Consider the following 15,964-nt stretch of genomic DNA (forward strand, 5'->3'; position numbering starts at 1 on the left):
AGCCTTCCTTTCTCACACTCCTGCCTCCCCACTCCGCCTATTCCCCCTTCCCTGCTCTCAGGCTCCACCCTGGCCGTGGGGCCGCCATCTCTAGATTTACGGCTCTGAGGCCATTCACTTCACTCGGCGCCTTTCAACCTTGATCTGCTGTTACATCACACTGGGCACTGTTTATGACCTCCCATAGCCTGCCCAATTATTAATTCCTGGAGGGAAAGGGGCACAGCATAGTCATCTCGGTGTTTTCCGTAGGCTTTTGCACAATTCTTTACATCTAAGTCATTAAACTCAGATGCTCAAAAAAAAGCCTAGTGAACAGAATCCCAAGATGAATGCATCCTGGACCATTTCAGATATCTGGAGCATTTCTCTCAGGACATTTTTCAAGGTTTTTTTCTTACTCCTTAGATCTATCACAGAGAAGGAGCTGTTGGTTAGTCATTCAGTCATGTCTGATTTGACATCCCATGGACTGTAGCCCACCAGGCTCCTCTGTCCATGGGATTTCCCAGGCAAAAATACTGGAGCAGGCCATTTCCTCCTCCAGAGGATCTTCCTCCTCCAGGGAGTCAGTCCCAGCCCAGGTATTGAACCTATATCTCTTGCACTGGCAAGCAGGTTCTTTACACTGAGCAACCATGGAAGCCATGGAGAATAGCAAAATGGAAGTTTTTTTCTTTTTAAGCGAGGGTAAAAAAAATAGTTTGATAAGATGGCAAAAATCACAATACTAGTCTTAGAGTTGAGCAGAAAACACAAACCCTGCAAAAAAACACTTGTTTAACATCTGTCCTGTCTGACTGCACACCTCAGTGCAGGGTGCCATGTCCCTGGTTAGACACGGATCTATCATCCCTCAGCTCCTCTCTACCTCAGATCCACTCACAGCAGAGCTTGGATGCCAATCAGATAACCATATAACCTACTTTGAATTCCTCAGAAGCTTGGAACATGAATGCAAGATACTGTCATTTATTTTTAACAGTTAATTAAAAGTAATCACTTTCAGAACTGACTTCCCTTTATGCATTAAGCACGCATCAGGAACAATTTACGTGGCTTCTGTCAGTTCAGAAAAAACATTTCTACTAGAATTAATGCCACGTTCATGAAAAACAACTCTAAGCTAGCTGTGGTGTGTGAGTGTTTTTACTTTTTCAGAATAACATTTTACTAGATGGCTTAATTGGCCACTTAAAGAGTACTGAAGTTCAAACAGGAGTTAGAAGTGTTTTCCTTAATTAATTGGATTTATAAAATATTTGCACTCAATGGAGGGTCACCCTGTAACCCAAACAACAATGAAAAGTCCTGGGTCACTTGGGCTTCCCTGGTGGTTCCCTGGTAAAGAACCCGCCGGCCAAGCAGGAGATGCAAGTTCAATCCCTGGGTTGGGAAGATCCCCTAGAGAAGGGAATGTCTACCCACTCCAGTGTTCTTTCCTGGAGAATCCCATGGACACAGGAGCCTGGTGGGCAGTCCATGGGTTAGCAACTGAACAATACCAACCTTGATCACTTAAATTTTTTAAATTATGAAAGAGAATAAACCCCATCAATCAATCAGCAGAGTTTTCACTAGGGAAAGTCAACCGACTCTCTATACAGATCCAGGAGAGATTCCTAAAATGTGCAGATGCTTTCAGTTGTGAAGTCAGATATTCTGAGAATAACATGAGCAGATCAACAATTAGACTGAGGTCTGTTTGCAGCAGAAAAGGTACAGGTAGAAGTCTCTTACCTCTCCCCTGCGTACGCCCAAACTGATATCTTGCACGGCAGTCATGCTCTTGAAGAAGCCCCTGTAATTCTTACTGAGGTTGTACAGCACCAGAGTGTCTCTGCTGGTTCTGCCTTTCAGCACCCTCACTTGCTCTTTTTCAACATCTATGTCCTTGGAAGATGTGACTGTGCCTTGAATGGCAGAGTGGCCCCTGGGAGGATAGATAATTCAGAGTTAATTCACCACTGGGAAATGGGCCGGAAGAATCGAGGGGAAAAGAAAGGTCAGAGTTCATCCAAAGGGTGACATGGATGGACACCAAACTCAAACCACTTGCTGATTTTATGAACAATAAAGTCACGCCAGACTTTTGTGCCAAAGGACAAATAATTTATCACAAAGTTGTAAGAAATCAACTAGTCTGACCACTTTGAGCAAGTGAAGCCAAGAGTTAGTTGCTCAGTTGTGTATGACTCTGAGACCCCATGGGCTATGGCCTGCCAGACTCCTCTGTCCATGGAATTCTCCAGGCAGCAATACTGGAGTGGGTTGCCAGTTCTTTCTCCAGGGGGTCTTTTCAACCCAGGGATTGATCCTGGGTCTCCTGCATTAACAGGTGGATTATTTACTATCTGAGTCAGCAGGGAAGCCCTGGAGCAAACAAGCCCTTTGATAAACTAGATTATACATGAAAGTCCCCAGTGCTACAGTTCCGCAGCACGCGCTGGATTGTGTAAAAGAATACATGGGAGGCACTCGACAGACACCTGTCAGATGAGCACAAAGCTAACTCTTGCCTCTGATTTTTTTCCCTAAATCTGAGCCAGCTCACTTTCTAATCTTTATGATTTTCTTTTCTGGTGCATTTTGCCTTTCGAGTAAATCTCAATTTCTGCAAATTGTAATAAGCCAATATTTTAGTAACTAAATGAGTACAGATCACTGAGATAGCATTGTACCCACATCAATTTCCTGGTTTTATCAATGTAATATTGTAGTGTACTGTGTTATTATACTATCACAGTATTGTTGGGAGAAGCTGGGTGAAGGGGTCATAGAATTTCTCTGGACTGATTTTGCTATTTCTTATGAGTTTCTTAAGCTATTTTAAAATTTAAAAAGTATTAAAAATACAATAAAATATCTAGAGCTAGACCCCAGTGCCCCCAGCCCCTTTCCCTGTACTATTTTTTCCATACCTGAAATCACCACTGGAAAAACATATAAGTTTCTCAACACACAACATAGATGATTAGAAAATACAGCTACACGTGCAGGAGTATGTGTTATATGATGGATTTTATATAACATTCAAAAGCATAAGAAATGAATCCATCTATAGAGTGGGACAGGAAAGCCTGGTGTGCTGAAGTCCATGGGGCTGCAAAAACATGACTTAGGGACTGAACAGAAAACAGAGTGGGACTGACTGACAAGGGGTTCTGAGGGGACTTCAGGTGCTACTGACTAGGGGAAGGTAACGCGGCTGTGTTCAATTTACGAACATTCACTGAATTTGACACTTTCTCCTTGACTGTCGGGCACCCTTCCCCAGGTGAGGGTGCGTTCCATGGCCCTTCAGCCTAGTCTGGTCATCCAGAGGCTGTCTATCACTCCACCAGGACACACGTCACCTAATCCCTTCCTGTTTCCAAGACCCATCAGCAGTTCCGACCATCTCCTCATTAGCATCACCCGGGCAGCTCTGCGCCTGCTGCCTGGTCTCAGGCCAGAGCATCTGCTCTCAGGGCTCAGGGCTCCAGCACGTCTACTAGTTTCATCTCAAGTGGATCTGGTGGGTGGGGGGCTCTGAGTGAGGTCACTGTCCGTTGGCCTCCTCCCCACAACACAACATGCAGTTCATACCCCTGTACTCAGAAACGAGCTGCCTGGCCATCCTCCAACTGACCATCATGAAAAACCGCATCTGTGTCAAGAGGAAGGAGCCTGGTGGGCGTTGGTGCAGCGGGTCTTTGCAGGGATTTAGTGCAGCTGATATCAGAAGGGAGACGCTGCCCTGGGCCATGTGGCTGCTCAGACCCAGCCGGCAACTGGGATATAGAGAGCAGAAACTGCCTCCAGACCAGAGAGACAACAAACAGGGACCTCCCCCCACCCCATAATCAAAGCCCACCCAACCTGATTCGTGTGTGGCTGGAGCGCAGGTTCTGATGTGGTCCTGGGTCTGGGCAGACAACAGGGGCTGACAGAGGGACTGCAGGCTATAAGCAGGCGCCGGGTGGGGAAGGGCAGTGGGGAACCAGCACCAAGGTCAGGCGGGAGACAGTCCACTTAGGAGGGGCTGCAGGAACTGTCTGCCCAGATGCAGAGGGTAGGGTGTTCCTATTCTTTCCAGGAATTCACTACAACAGTGTAAAATGTTTCCTGCACAAGGAATTTATAGAGTCAGGTAGAGGAGAGGAACAAACACGTTAAAACAACACTGACGGCCCTGATGGTAGATGCAAGCTGTAATGGAAACACTGGCAGGACGTCATGCTGGGCCGGAGAGGCAGGAGGACCTACAGGGAGGGTCCTGGAGATGAGGAAGGCAATCCTGGCAAAGGACCAGCCCAGACTGGAGATCAGGGCCAATGTCACAGGTAGAGACAGAAGGGACATCACATGGAGCATCCCTGAGCATGAGCTGCCAGACTTGAAGGGCCTGGCTGAGAACCTTGGACTTAGCTTTCAGGCAGTGATTAGTGACCTGGTTAGATCTGGTTTTAATATGGTTTTAAAATCCATATTAATTTGGTCAGGTCACTGTCATTCATAATGGACTGACAGGTAACTAATGTCTAAGTTATATTTAATTGCTGGATTCTGTAACCTTCACAATGACAAAGAACAACAAATATTGACTATTTACTGCAGATAACAAGGACATTATTCTAATATTTGGTTTCACTTTTACTTTTCCACTCCAAAATCACTGCAGATGGTGACTGCAGCCATGAAATTTAAAGACACTTGCTCCTTGGAAGAAAAGCTATGACCAACCAAGACAGCATATTAAAAAGCAGAGACACTTCTTTGCCAACAAAGGTCCCTCTAGTCAAAGCTATGGTTTTTCCAGTGGTCATGTATGGATGTCAGAGTTGGACCATAAAGAAAGCTGAGCATCAAAGAATTGATGCTTTTGAGCTGTGGTGTTGGAGAAGACTCTTGAGAGTCCCTTGGACTGCAAGGAGATCCAACCGGTCCATTCTAAAGGAAATCAGTTCTGAATATTCATTGGAAGGACTAATGCTGAAGCTGAAACTCCAAAACTTTGGCCACCTGACATGAAGAACTGACTTATTTGAAAATTCCCTGATGCTGGGAAAGACTGAAGGCAGGAGGAGAAAGGGACGACAGAGGATGAGATGGTTGGATGGCATCAAATGACTTGATGGACATTAGTTGAGCAAGCTCTGGGAGTTGGTGATGGACAGGGAAGCCTGGCATGATGCAGTCCATGGGGTTCCAGGTAAAGGTAACACCCAAAGTCTTTACAGAAAATTCTTTTGATGCTGCAGGAGGATTTAATACCCTGAAATCTGCTGAAGGGGTTTCTACAAAATAGGTTTTAAAATACATTAAACTATGTAGGGCCGATGGAGAAGGCAATGGCACCCCACTCCAGTACTCTTGCCTGGAAAATCCCATGGACGGAGGAACCTGGTAGGCTGCAGTCCATGGGGTCGCTAAGAGTTGGGCTCAACTGAGTGACTTCACTTTCACTTTTCACTTTCATGCATTGGAGAAGGAAATGGCAACCCACTCCAGTGTTCTTGCCTGGAGAATCCCAGGGACAGAGGAGCCTAGTGGGCTGCCATCTATGGGGTCGCACAGAGTCAGACACAACTGAAGCGACTTAGCAGTAGCAGTAGCAGCAATGGAGGGCTGAACACAGGACCAATTACATTTGAAGAGCACACAGAATTCTATTTCAAACTCTGCCAGTATTGGAAATCTACAGATTCCAGAGGGATTGTGGCCAACTCAAGAGAGCTTCGTGATGGGTATTCAAACGGTTCTCCACTTTAGCAGATTCTAAAGGAAGTATGTTGATGAAATGACTGAGGGGGGGATAGTCTATAAGGAAATCATCATGGATTGTTAATACTAGGTCTATAATATTTAACAGTTTCTCCTGTGATATAGTCCTAATTAGTACTTTCTCCATGAAGGATCCCTTTCTTAGAGCAAGTCCACAGATTAAGGCCACGAGGGTTACAAAGGGAGAGACATGCCATTGTGGACCCTACATAATAAAGTACACTCCTTGCTTAATACTTGAAATGTGTTATCTGTCAATATGTCACATGTCCTTGCAAAACCACTTATGATCCTATTGAGAATATAGAGATGCGGGTATAAGAATGTGTTTGTGTGGACATGGGCACACACAAACTCACGTGGACAGCACACATCATATACATATACACCCCTTGGGCTACTGACTTTCATTCTCACCTAACAAAGAGGAGGACATTATCAGCATCATTATTGAATAATATTAATTAAATAAAATATCTTTAGTGCTAATAACAAGAGGATCCCTCCCAGCATCAGGGTCTTTTCCAATGAGTCAACTCTTCGCATGAGGTGGCCAAAGTATTGGAGTTTCAGCTTCAACATCAGTCCTTCCAATGATCAGTCCTGCTGAAGCTGAAACTCCAATACTTTGGCCACCTCATGCGAAGAGTTGACTCATTGGAAAAGACCCTGATGATGGGAAAGATTGAGGGCAGGAGGAGAAGGGGATGACAGAGGATGAGATGGCTGGATGGCATCACCGACTCAATGGACATGAGTTTGAGTAGGCTCCAGGAGTTGGTAATGGACAGGGAGGCCTGGCGTGCTGCGATTCATGGGGTCGCAGAGTCAGACATGACTGAGCAACTGAACTGAACTGAACAAGAGGATCTGGCAAAGGGCAAGTGGTTATCAGCACTGACTTTCTTACACACCTGCATTTAGGAGTTGATGCTATTTTGCCACAAAATGATATTATGTTATGAAAGTGAAAGTGTTAGTCGCTAAGTCATGTTCAACTCTTTGAGACCCCATGGACAGTAGCCCACCAGGCTCCTCTGTCCATGGGATTTCCCAGGCAAGAATACTGGAGCAGGTTGCCATTTCCTTCTCCAGAGGATCTTCCTAACCCTGGGTCCAATCAGGGTTTCCTGCATTGCGGGCAGATTCTCTACCATTTGAGCCACCGGGGAAGTCCAGAGTATGTTATGGGACCAACTGAATTCACCCTAGATGCTACAATCAGAGTAAGAGGAAAACTGAGCAATTTTAAGAAGTAAAATTCATTAAGGTGACTAAAGAATTGGGTTGATTATCTCACAGGTTGACACCTTTTCTTTTGGCATTCCCCTTCCTAATGTCAGTAACTCACCAATAAAAAGAAAAAGAAAAAAAAAAACAAAGCAAACAAAAACTATAAAATCCTAACTATGAGATGTGGGTATGACACTGTTCAGAATGTTTCTTGTCCCGCAACCTCTAGGATGGATTTGCTGCTCCATCTTTATTCAGACACTAGTTCCATCAAGGACGAGCCCTGCAGGACGTACCTGGGTTGCAGCCAGAGGTCTCTGTGAAGCAGCACCCTCAGGAGGAGAAGGACCGAGCCTTGTACAGCCAACTGCACAAAGATCCAGCCCAGGAAGTTCATCTCAAATGGGCTCACATAGGAGTCAATGCCAAAGTTATGGGTCAGGTCATACCTGATCTGATTGTAACAGAGTTCTACCAGCCCCTGACCCAGGCAGAACTGAGGGAAAATAGTGAAGACCCACTTGAGGACGTCATAGATGTTCTGTAAATTCTGTGCAGTGAAAGAAAGAGAAATCAAAGTGAGAGCTCTTCATAAAGAAGACATACAAAACCATCAATTACCTATCTTACAGCCAATACCGTCCAGTGTTCCCTTACAATGTAAACTCACGGCTGTTCACAATGAGTTGTCTCTACTAGTGTGGTTCACGGACAATAGAAAATCCAAAAAAAAGGCTTTTAGGTCAACACCAAAAATCAAACAGCCCAATCAAAAACTGGGCAGAAGACTTAAAGAGACATTTCTCTGAAGAAGACATAGAGATGGTCAAAAGGCATAAAAAGATGCTCATCATTGCTAAGTATTAGAGAAATGCCAATCAAGACCACAATGAGATATCACCAGTCAGAATGACCATCATCAAGAAGTCTACAAATGCTGAAGAGGGTGTGGAGAAAAGGAACCCTCCTACACTGTTGGGGTGAGAATGTTAACTGGTGCAGCCACTATGGAAAACAGGACGAAGATTCCTTAAACAGCTAAAAATAGAGCTACCATATGATCCAGCAATCCCACTTCAGGGCACATATCCAGTGAAAATCTAATTTGAAGAGATACATGCACCCCTATGCTCACAGCAGCACTATTTACAATGGCCAAGACATGGAAACAACCGAAATGTCCTTCAACAGATGAAGGGATGAAGAAGATGTGGTGCACACACACAATGAACCATTACTCAGTCATAGAAAGGGATGACACAATTCCAGCTGTAGCAACATGGAGGCTACTAAAAGGTTATCACGCTACGTGAAGCAAGTCAGAAAGCGAAAGACAAATGTCATACGCTATTACTCATATGTGGAATCCAAACCATGACACAAATCAGCTGATTTGTGAAACAGACACAGACTCACAGACATAGAGGACAGATCTGCAGTTGCCAAGGGCAGGGGGGAAGGGGAGGGGTGGAGAGGGAGTTTGGGATTAGCAGATGCACGCTATTACAATATAAAGAATGAATCAACAACCAGGCCCCACTGTATGGTACAGGGAACTACATTCAGTACCCTGTGATCAGTCATAATGGAAAAGAACAAGAAAAAGAATGTACAGACGCATATGATTGAGTCACTGTACTGCTGCACAGTAGTAATTAACACAACATTGTAACTCAACTCTACTTCAATAAAAAAGTAAGCTGAAAAATAAGAGTGATAAAGCAAAAAATGACTTTTGGGGGGCATGTATTGCTGCATCACAGTTTACTGTCCTTTGCATGCAGACATGAGAAAAACATGAAAGGCTCATTTAATGATCCTTTGGTTCAAGTCTTGACCAACTACCACTATTTACAGATTTCAAGCAGTCCTAAAGGGGCTTATTATCCCACTTTTCATAAAACTATGTCCCTGGATCAAATAATATATGACTTCAAAGGGTTCCATTTTAACAAGATGGAAACAGGAGACTATTATAGCTTTTAACTCAGGATCTGACAGTTCAGGGAATAATTAATTAATGGTGAGGACTCAGATCTGACTGCAAGAAAGTCACACACTCTCTTCCCACATGAACGAAGCTATTTGCAACTCATAACACCAAGTTAGTAAATAACCCCCACGTGTTGAGTGTAGCCACACAAAGTCACAGAACAGCAATTCATAAGTGTCTGATTCATAATATGTGGAGATTGATCAAGTAGAGACATAAATTACTGAAACTATGCTGCTGCTGCTAAGTCGCTTCAGTCATGTCTGACTCTGTGCGACCCCATAGACGGCAGCCCACCAGGCTCCCCCATCCCTGGGATTCTCCAGGCAAGAACACTGGAGTGGGTTGCCATTTCCTTCTCCAATGCATGAAAGTGAAGAGTGAAAGTGAAGTCGCTCAGTCATGTCTGACTCTTCGCAACCCCATGGACTGCAGCCTACCAGGCTCCTCCATCCATGGGATTTTCCAGGCAAGAGTACTGGAGTGGGGTGCCATCTACTACTGAAACTACGAGCTTTTTCCAAAAGCCAAAACTACTGGGTGGGCACACCACAACTAGAGAGCCCATGCACCACAATGAAAGATCCACACGACACAACCAAGATCCCACGTGCTGCAACCAAGACCCAACGCAGCCAAATAAATGAACATTAAAAAAAAAAAAACTATGATTTTTTTCACCTACCTGCATCCCCCATCCCTCAAAAGAGAATCTCCGCAGTGGGAGAGACAGATGCACCGCAGCCTGAATTAGAGCCCCAAATGCCTTTTCTGTGCATATCTGCCTATAAACTGTGACTTGGTCAAAACTAAAATGCTCACATTAACAGTACTGTGTGTCTACACAGTGGTTAATGCCAGCTCTACTGGTCTTTAGCACTGGTCTGAAAACCTAGTCCCCTTCCTCGTCTTATGTCATGTTTTCATAGGAATACGTTACCTCTTGAACTTACAAAGGAATATCTGAAAATCACCCATTTATGACGTTGATCTTTTTAAGCGGAGCATATCAAAATAAAGAGCAAAGGGGAAAAAAGACCTCAGCAACAGCAAGGAAATGCCTTTTATTATCTGTTAACCATTGAGCTTGACTCATTTTTTGCAAACAACTTACTGCCTGATTTCTCTCCAAGTGAACAAAGCTGTTTATAACAGGAGGGAACAAGGCATCCCACTGACCTCAGTCTCAGGACCTCAAGACTCTGGGTTGGTTTGCTCTGAGGGTCTAGAAGACCCCTCCCTCATCCTCTTCTGTCTGTGACCCGTCCCCAGGGCAGGGACTGTCTATCTCGAATCTGCCTCTCTTCACATTTAGTTCATGAGATCCATGGTTATATCAGAGCTCTGATGAGGACAAGGAAGCTCTGTTCTACCTCCACTAACTTCAACGCTCTCTCGAGTTAAAGTCAATGAATCGTTCTGCTAGTTTGCTATTTAAAGTCTAGACCCACTAATACAGATTAGTGTCAATAACAGATCTAAAAAAATCACCAGAATAAGTTGTTTCTTTCAATTGGATTCAAAAACGCATGTCTACAGAGCTCACTGCTTCTGTACAAACTTAAGGAAAAGAACACAAGCCGTTGCTGGAGAATCACGTCCTGGTGTGTCTGAGCACAGGAAGGGAGCTTAGCCTCCAACTTGCTGGACACTGACCAGCAGCCCGTCCTCTGGACTGGGCCTTTCTGGGGCTGTTTTCTCAGCCTCTGAGTGGATCCAACACCAGGACTAGTGAGGAACGGGGCCCACACAGTGGGGAGTCGGGAGAGAACGTTGTGGCCAGAGCCAAGAAGGGAAAGTGTGGAAAGACGGGCACAGGAGGCTGCAGACTCTGAAGTCCATCCCCACAAGCAGCCCAGGGGAGGCTGAGAAAGACGGAAAATGAGTTACTGCGGACAAGACCCCAGCAGGCCTCCGGAGAGGAGCCTGGCCCGACAAGAGTCGGCGGGTGGTGGGGGGTGGCCAACACTGCTGGGTTCCACTGGACCCTGATGCCTGCTGGAGTGACAGCCCTGAAGTGGCCCTCCTGATACAGACAGCCTGATGGAAGGGGTTCCCTGAGAGAGGCGCCTCCTCACCAGAATAAATGTTCCTGGGCCAGGAGTCCAGTACTGGGGAAGCCTTCTGCTCCAAAACTCTGAGAGCAGCAAATCTAAATCTGTCCCAGGGCTCCGAGGGGAGAGGGCAGAATCACCCAGAAAATCCAAACCCGCTGTGGCCTGAGAGTATGGTCTGTGCTGTGGCAAATCCCAGGCCGGAGCATCCAAGCCCAAAGACAGGAATGTCCCCGTTCCTGCGATGCCCAGACAGGACACACGTCACACAAACAGCCCCTCTTCCAACCGTCGATCGGTCATTCATCCGTAAACAGGGATGAGGCCATGAACCCACTGCTCAGTCTGCCCTTCACCCGTGAAGCAGGAGCACAAACAACTCATCTTCTGCCCATGGCTGCCAGCCTGGGTCCGCTGCTGGCAGCAGATGTCAAGGCACAGATGTTTCTGCTAAGTAGAGTCCCTGTCTCTCTCTGGAGGTAAAGACAGTGGACACCAGTACATCTGCAGTGAAGCCCAGTTGGAAAAGGAATGGTCTCGGTGTGAGTCGACCCTCTCTCCCCCCCTCACCCTGGGAGGCCGTGCAGAGAGTCACGGACCTGAGCCTTGGAGACGATGGCCAGCAGCTGGGGCATGACCGTCATCATCATGGTACAGAGGCCAAAGATGAAGTTCAAGGAGATGTAGGAGATGAAAGCAACGTCCGAGCTGGAAAAGATCCTCGAGACGAGATACATCCAGGGAAGAGTGGCATACCTGAAAAGCAAAGCGAAAAGCCATGCTCCTTGTCCTGCAACTCTTCTTTCTCTAGAGACTGAATCACAGACAAGATGCTATTGGCTGGTTAGTCTTCCTCCCTCAATGAACAGAGGCACACTTGACTTAATAAAGCTGGCAGTATTTTCTAAAGATGAAGCGCATTTTCCGTAATACAGTGTGCAGAGCCTGGGTCGGGTCAAACCCGGGCCTGGGCGTGTAGCTCCATGAGCCAAAGAAAGGCCTACTTCCCCCACCCGGTGGGGCAAGCTTGGCCTTGCTCCTCGCTCACAGCTTCTCAGCAAAGAGACATGACACCTGTTTGTTAGAGTGAGAATTAAAGCTATCACAAGTGGAGAATGCTATACAAAAAGAGGACCTCAGATGAAAATGGAAAGCTTCCTCTCTGGGGTGTCCTCACAGGCTCCATGCCTTATGCCTCCAGTGTGTGCTCTGACCTCCCCTCTCCTACAGGCCCCCAGGTGGGAGGCATGGCCCTGTTTCACCACGGCACTGACAAGGCTCAGACACCTGACTGGGAACCCACAGCTGGAAAGGATGTGGAGCTGAAGTGGGAGTCATTTCTGTGTGACCCGAAGCTGGGCAGTGGACAGTGAAGCCCAGAAGTGGCCCCCACAGGCCTCAGACAGCCTCACGCTGTAGGAAAACACCCACAAGGTTCCTCACAGGAAAACACCTCTTCATGTTTCCTTCTCCAGAGCACAGAGCCAGGATTTATTCACGGTTGACTCCCCTCAGCTTCCTCCTGTGACCTCCCCAACCCACCTACCCCACTAAGCAAAGGAAGCTGGTACCTCAACGTGGACGCCAGCAGAGAAGTCACTGACTTTTTAAAAAAAAAAAAATTTCTTTTTTTTTTTTTTTTTTTTGTGTGTGTGTGTGTGTGTGTTGTGTGTGTTTTGAGATTAAACTTTATTGCATTTGATTCCAAGTGAATTGGGGCTAGGTTACAACTTCAGCCCAAGCTTATATGCCTTGACTCTCCCTCGCAATTAGTTGTACATTAGCCAGATTCCCTGACCTCAGACAAAATAAGTCCCCATTTCCTTGTTTGTAAAAGGGGAACAATGACCTTTTCCTCACAGGGCTGTTTAAAGCTTAGTAAGATGTGTATCAGGGGCTTAGCACAGAGTCTCAGACTTAGGGAAGCACTTAGTAAAAGTCACTTAGCGATAAGAAAGGAATAAGACATAAGGAGATTTGTAGGGGGACATTCATGGAAATCGGTTGTCTCTTCTCTTACTCAATCCGCTTGCTTTTTCACTTATTTTTTGGTCATCGTTCACTTTTGCATATAAGGTACAATCTAAAAGTTCTAGTAGTTTATGGGAAACTCTGTCAGAGTCTTTTTTTTTTTTAACTTGAAAATATTTCTTAATATTTTTTTAACTTTTTATTTTATATTGGAGTAGAGCTGATTAATAATGTCATGATAGTTTCAGGTGGAGCTAACGGACTGAGTCACACATATACATGGATCCATTCTCCCCCAAACTCCCCTCCCATCCAGGCTGGCACATAACACTGAGCAGAGTTCCCTGTGCTATACAGTAGGTCCTTGTTGGTTATCTATTTTAAATATATCAGTGTGTCCGTGTGTGCTCAGTCATTTCCAACTGTGTCCAACTACGACCCCATGGACTGTAGCCCACCAGGCTCCTCTGTCCATGGGATTCTTCAGGCAAGAATACTGGAGTGGGCTGCAAGAATACTGGATCCTCCTCCAGGGGATCTTCCTGACCCCGGGATCAAACCCGAATCTCTTGAGTCTTCTGCTTTGGCAGGCAGGTTCTTTACCGCCAGCGCCACCTAGTAAGCCCAGCAGTGCGTACATGCCAATCCCAAACTCCATACCTATCGCTTCCCTCTGTCCTTCCCCCTTGGCAACCAGGAGCTTGTTCCCTAAGACTGTGAGTTTGTTTCTGTTTTGTGATTTCATTTGTATCATTTCTTTTTAGATTCTGCACATAAGGAATGTCATACGATATTTCTCCTCTGTCTGACTTACTCCATTCAGAACAATCTCTATGCTGCAATTTTAGCATTATTTCATCATTTTTATTGGCTGAGTAATATTCCATTGTAAAGTGGTACAGCCACTGTGGAGAACAGTATGGAGGTTCCTTTAAAAACTAAAAATACAGCTACCATTTAACTCTGAAGTCCCTCTCCCTGGCTCAGCAGGCTCTTGAAATAGGTTTAGATTTGAGTGTAATTCCTTATCCACATGAAACCTATGGTATTTGCCCCTGGATCAAAAATACATCCTCGTATTTCAGAAAATATTAATATTATATATGTTTAATATTAAACATAAAATCATACAGTATGTTAGAAACTTCTGTCAACAGTCTGCCTCATAATTCAGGCATGAAAAAAATGATTTTTAAGCACATGAGGGGAAGGTAAGTGCTTTAATGCAACTGGTCTTAATTAGCTGTTGCATCAAATAGTTTAATGATTAATGATCACTGAACTAAATTCACACTACTATGTAAAAAATAGATAACCAGTAAGGACCTACTGTATAGCACAAGGAACTCGACTCAATGCTCTGTAATGATTTATATGGGAAAAGAATATTAAAAATAGTGGAAATATGTTGTCCAGTTGCTAAGTCGTGTCTCACTCTTTTCAAACCCATGGACTGCAGCATGCCAGGCTTCCCTGTCCTGCACTATCTCCCAGAAGTTGCTCAAACTCATGTCCACCAAGTCAGTGATGACATCCAACCATCTTGTCCTCTGTCACCCCCTTCTACTCCTGCCTTCAATCTTTCCCAGCGTCAGGGTCTTTTCCAATGAGTTGTCTCTTCACATCAGGAGGCCAAAATGTTGAAGCTTCATATGTGTAACTTATTCACTGTGCTGTACATCTAAAGCTAACACAACACTATAAATCAACTATACTCCAATAAAAAATTAATTTTAAAATAAACTAAATTAATTACCAAAGAGGTCATGACTCCATGGACTCCATCTGAAATACAGGCAGCAGCCCTGCCTCATGTTCAGCCCCACAGGGCTACTCTCTGTCCTTCTCTGTCCCCCAGGACATAAACAAGTGCTACCCTGCCGCTGTGTGGCTGTCTGGATGAGCACATGAGACAGCAGCAGTCAGAGCAGATTTTAACTGAAACACAAGGAGCAGCAGCAGTCTGCGAGCCAGCTGTGGGAGGCAGCTGTAGTTGCTGTGAAATTCCTTCCAAGAATGAGCCAATACTCCCTCCCCAACAATGTAAAACTACGGATTCAGGGACTTCCTGGCCATCCAGTGGTTAGAACTCTGCGATTCCACTCAGGGTGCCCGGGTTCCATCCCAGGTCAGGGAACTAAGAGCCCGTGTGCCACTCAGCAGGCTTCCCCAGTGGCTCAGTAGTGAAGAATCTGCCTGCCACTGCAGGAGGTGCAGGAGACGTGGGTTCCATCCCTGGGTCGGGAAGATCCCCTGAGGAGGGCACGGCAACCCAGTCCAGTACTCTTCCCTGGAGAATCCCATGGACAGAGGAGCCTGGCGGGCTACAGTCCCTGGGGTCGCAGAGAGTCATTCACAACTGAGCACACACACAAAGGGCATAACCTATTTTTAATGAAACCTATGGTAGCTTCTAACATCCTCCATTTTTTATTAAACTATAATGCCATTTTAATATTTTAACACTGGAGGTCGGAGGCCTGCTAACCATTATTCTGCCATTTACGGGGTTTTCCTCCCTTGAAACCGGCCCCTCCCCCCACACAGCAGGAATTTTCCAAGACAGGGAACAGGATTCTGTGCTCTCATCCTTTAGTGTTAAATGTGCACTAAATAGTGGTTAAGGTTTCATGTTTTTATATAAGTTAGATTCTCTTTTCTCTCTGAGATTTTTAGGTTTACTTTCTTTTTCCTTTTTGATGCTTATTCTCCCTTTCCAGCTTAAAGATTGATTTTTCCTCCATAGAGAGAAAGAAAAGAAAAAGGAAAATTGTAACTGGGCATGTTTTCCTATTATATCTTATGAGACTCTGATCACTTACACAATCCCTAGTTTTTCCAGATTCCAAACAAATGGCCCCTTTTAATGCCTGACTGTGTTCTTGGGTCTCAGCTTATTCTGGGATCAGCCTTTTTGAAGTGGTTCTGGGGCTCCTTCTGTGGACAG

The 15,964-nt window shown here is 45.4% G+C and overlaps 1 protein-coding gene across 1 annotated transcript in view; it reads right to left on the reverse strand.

Annotated features, from left to right (window-relative positions):
* Window positions 1-15,964, reverse strand: part of LOC102406543 (ATP-binding cassette sub-family A member 13) — a 206,996-nt gene that overhangs the window by 72,539 nt on the left and 118,493 nt on the right. Inside the window, exons 15-17 of the mRNA XM_025291966.3 lie at window positions 11,646-11,802; window positions 7,296-7,549; window positions 1,741-1,933 (exon numbers count right to left, since the gene is read on the reverse strand). Of these exons, the coding sequence (XP_025147751.3) occupies window positions 1,741-1,933; window positions 7,296-7,549; window positions 11,646-11,802 (604 nt within the window). The remainder of the gene's footprint in view (window positions 1-1,740; window positions 1,934-7,295; window positions 7,550-11,645; window positions 11,803-15,964) is intronic.

This window comes from Bubalus bubalis, chromosome 8, assembly GCF_019923935.1.
Source record: "Bubalus bubalis isolate 160015118507 breed Murrah chromosome 8, NDDB_SH_1, whole genome shotgun sequence".
Classification (NCBI taxonomy): Eukaryota; Metazoa; Chordata; class Mammalia; order Artiodactyla; family Bovidae; genus Bubalus; species Bubalus bubalis.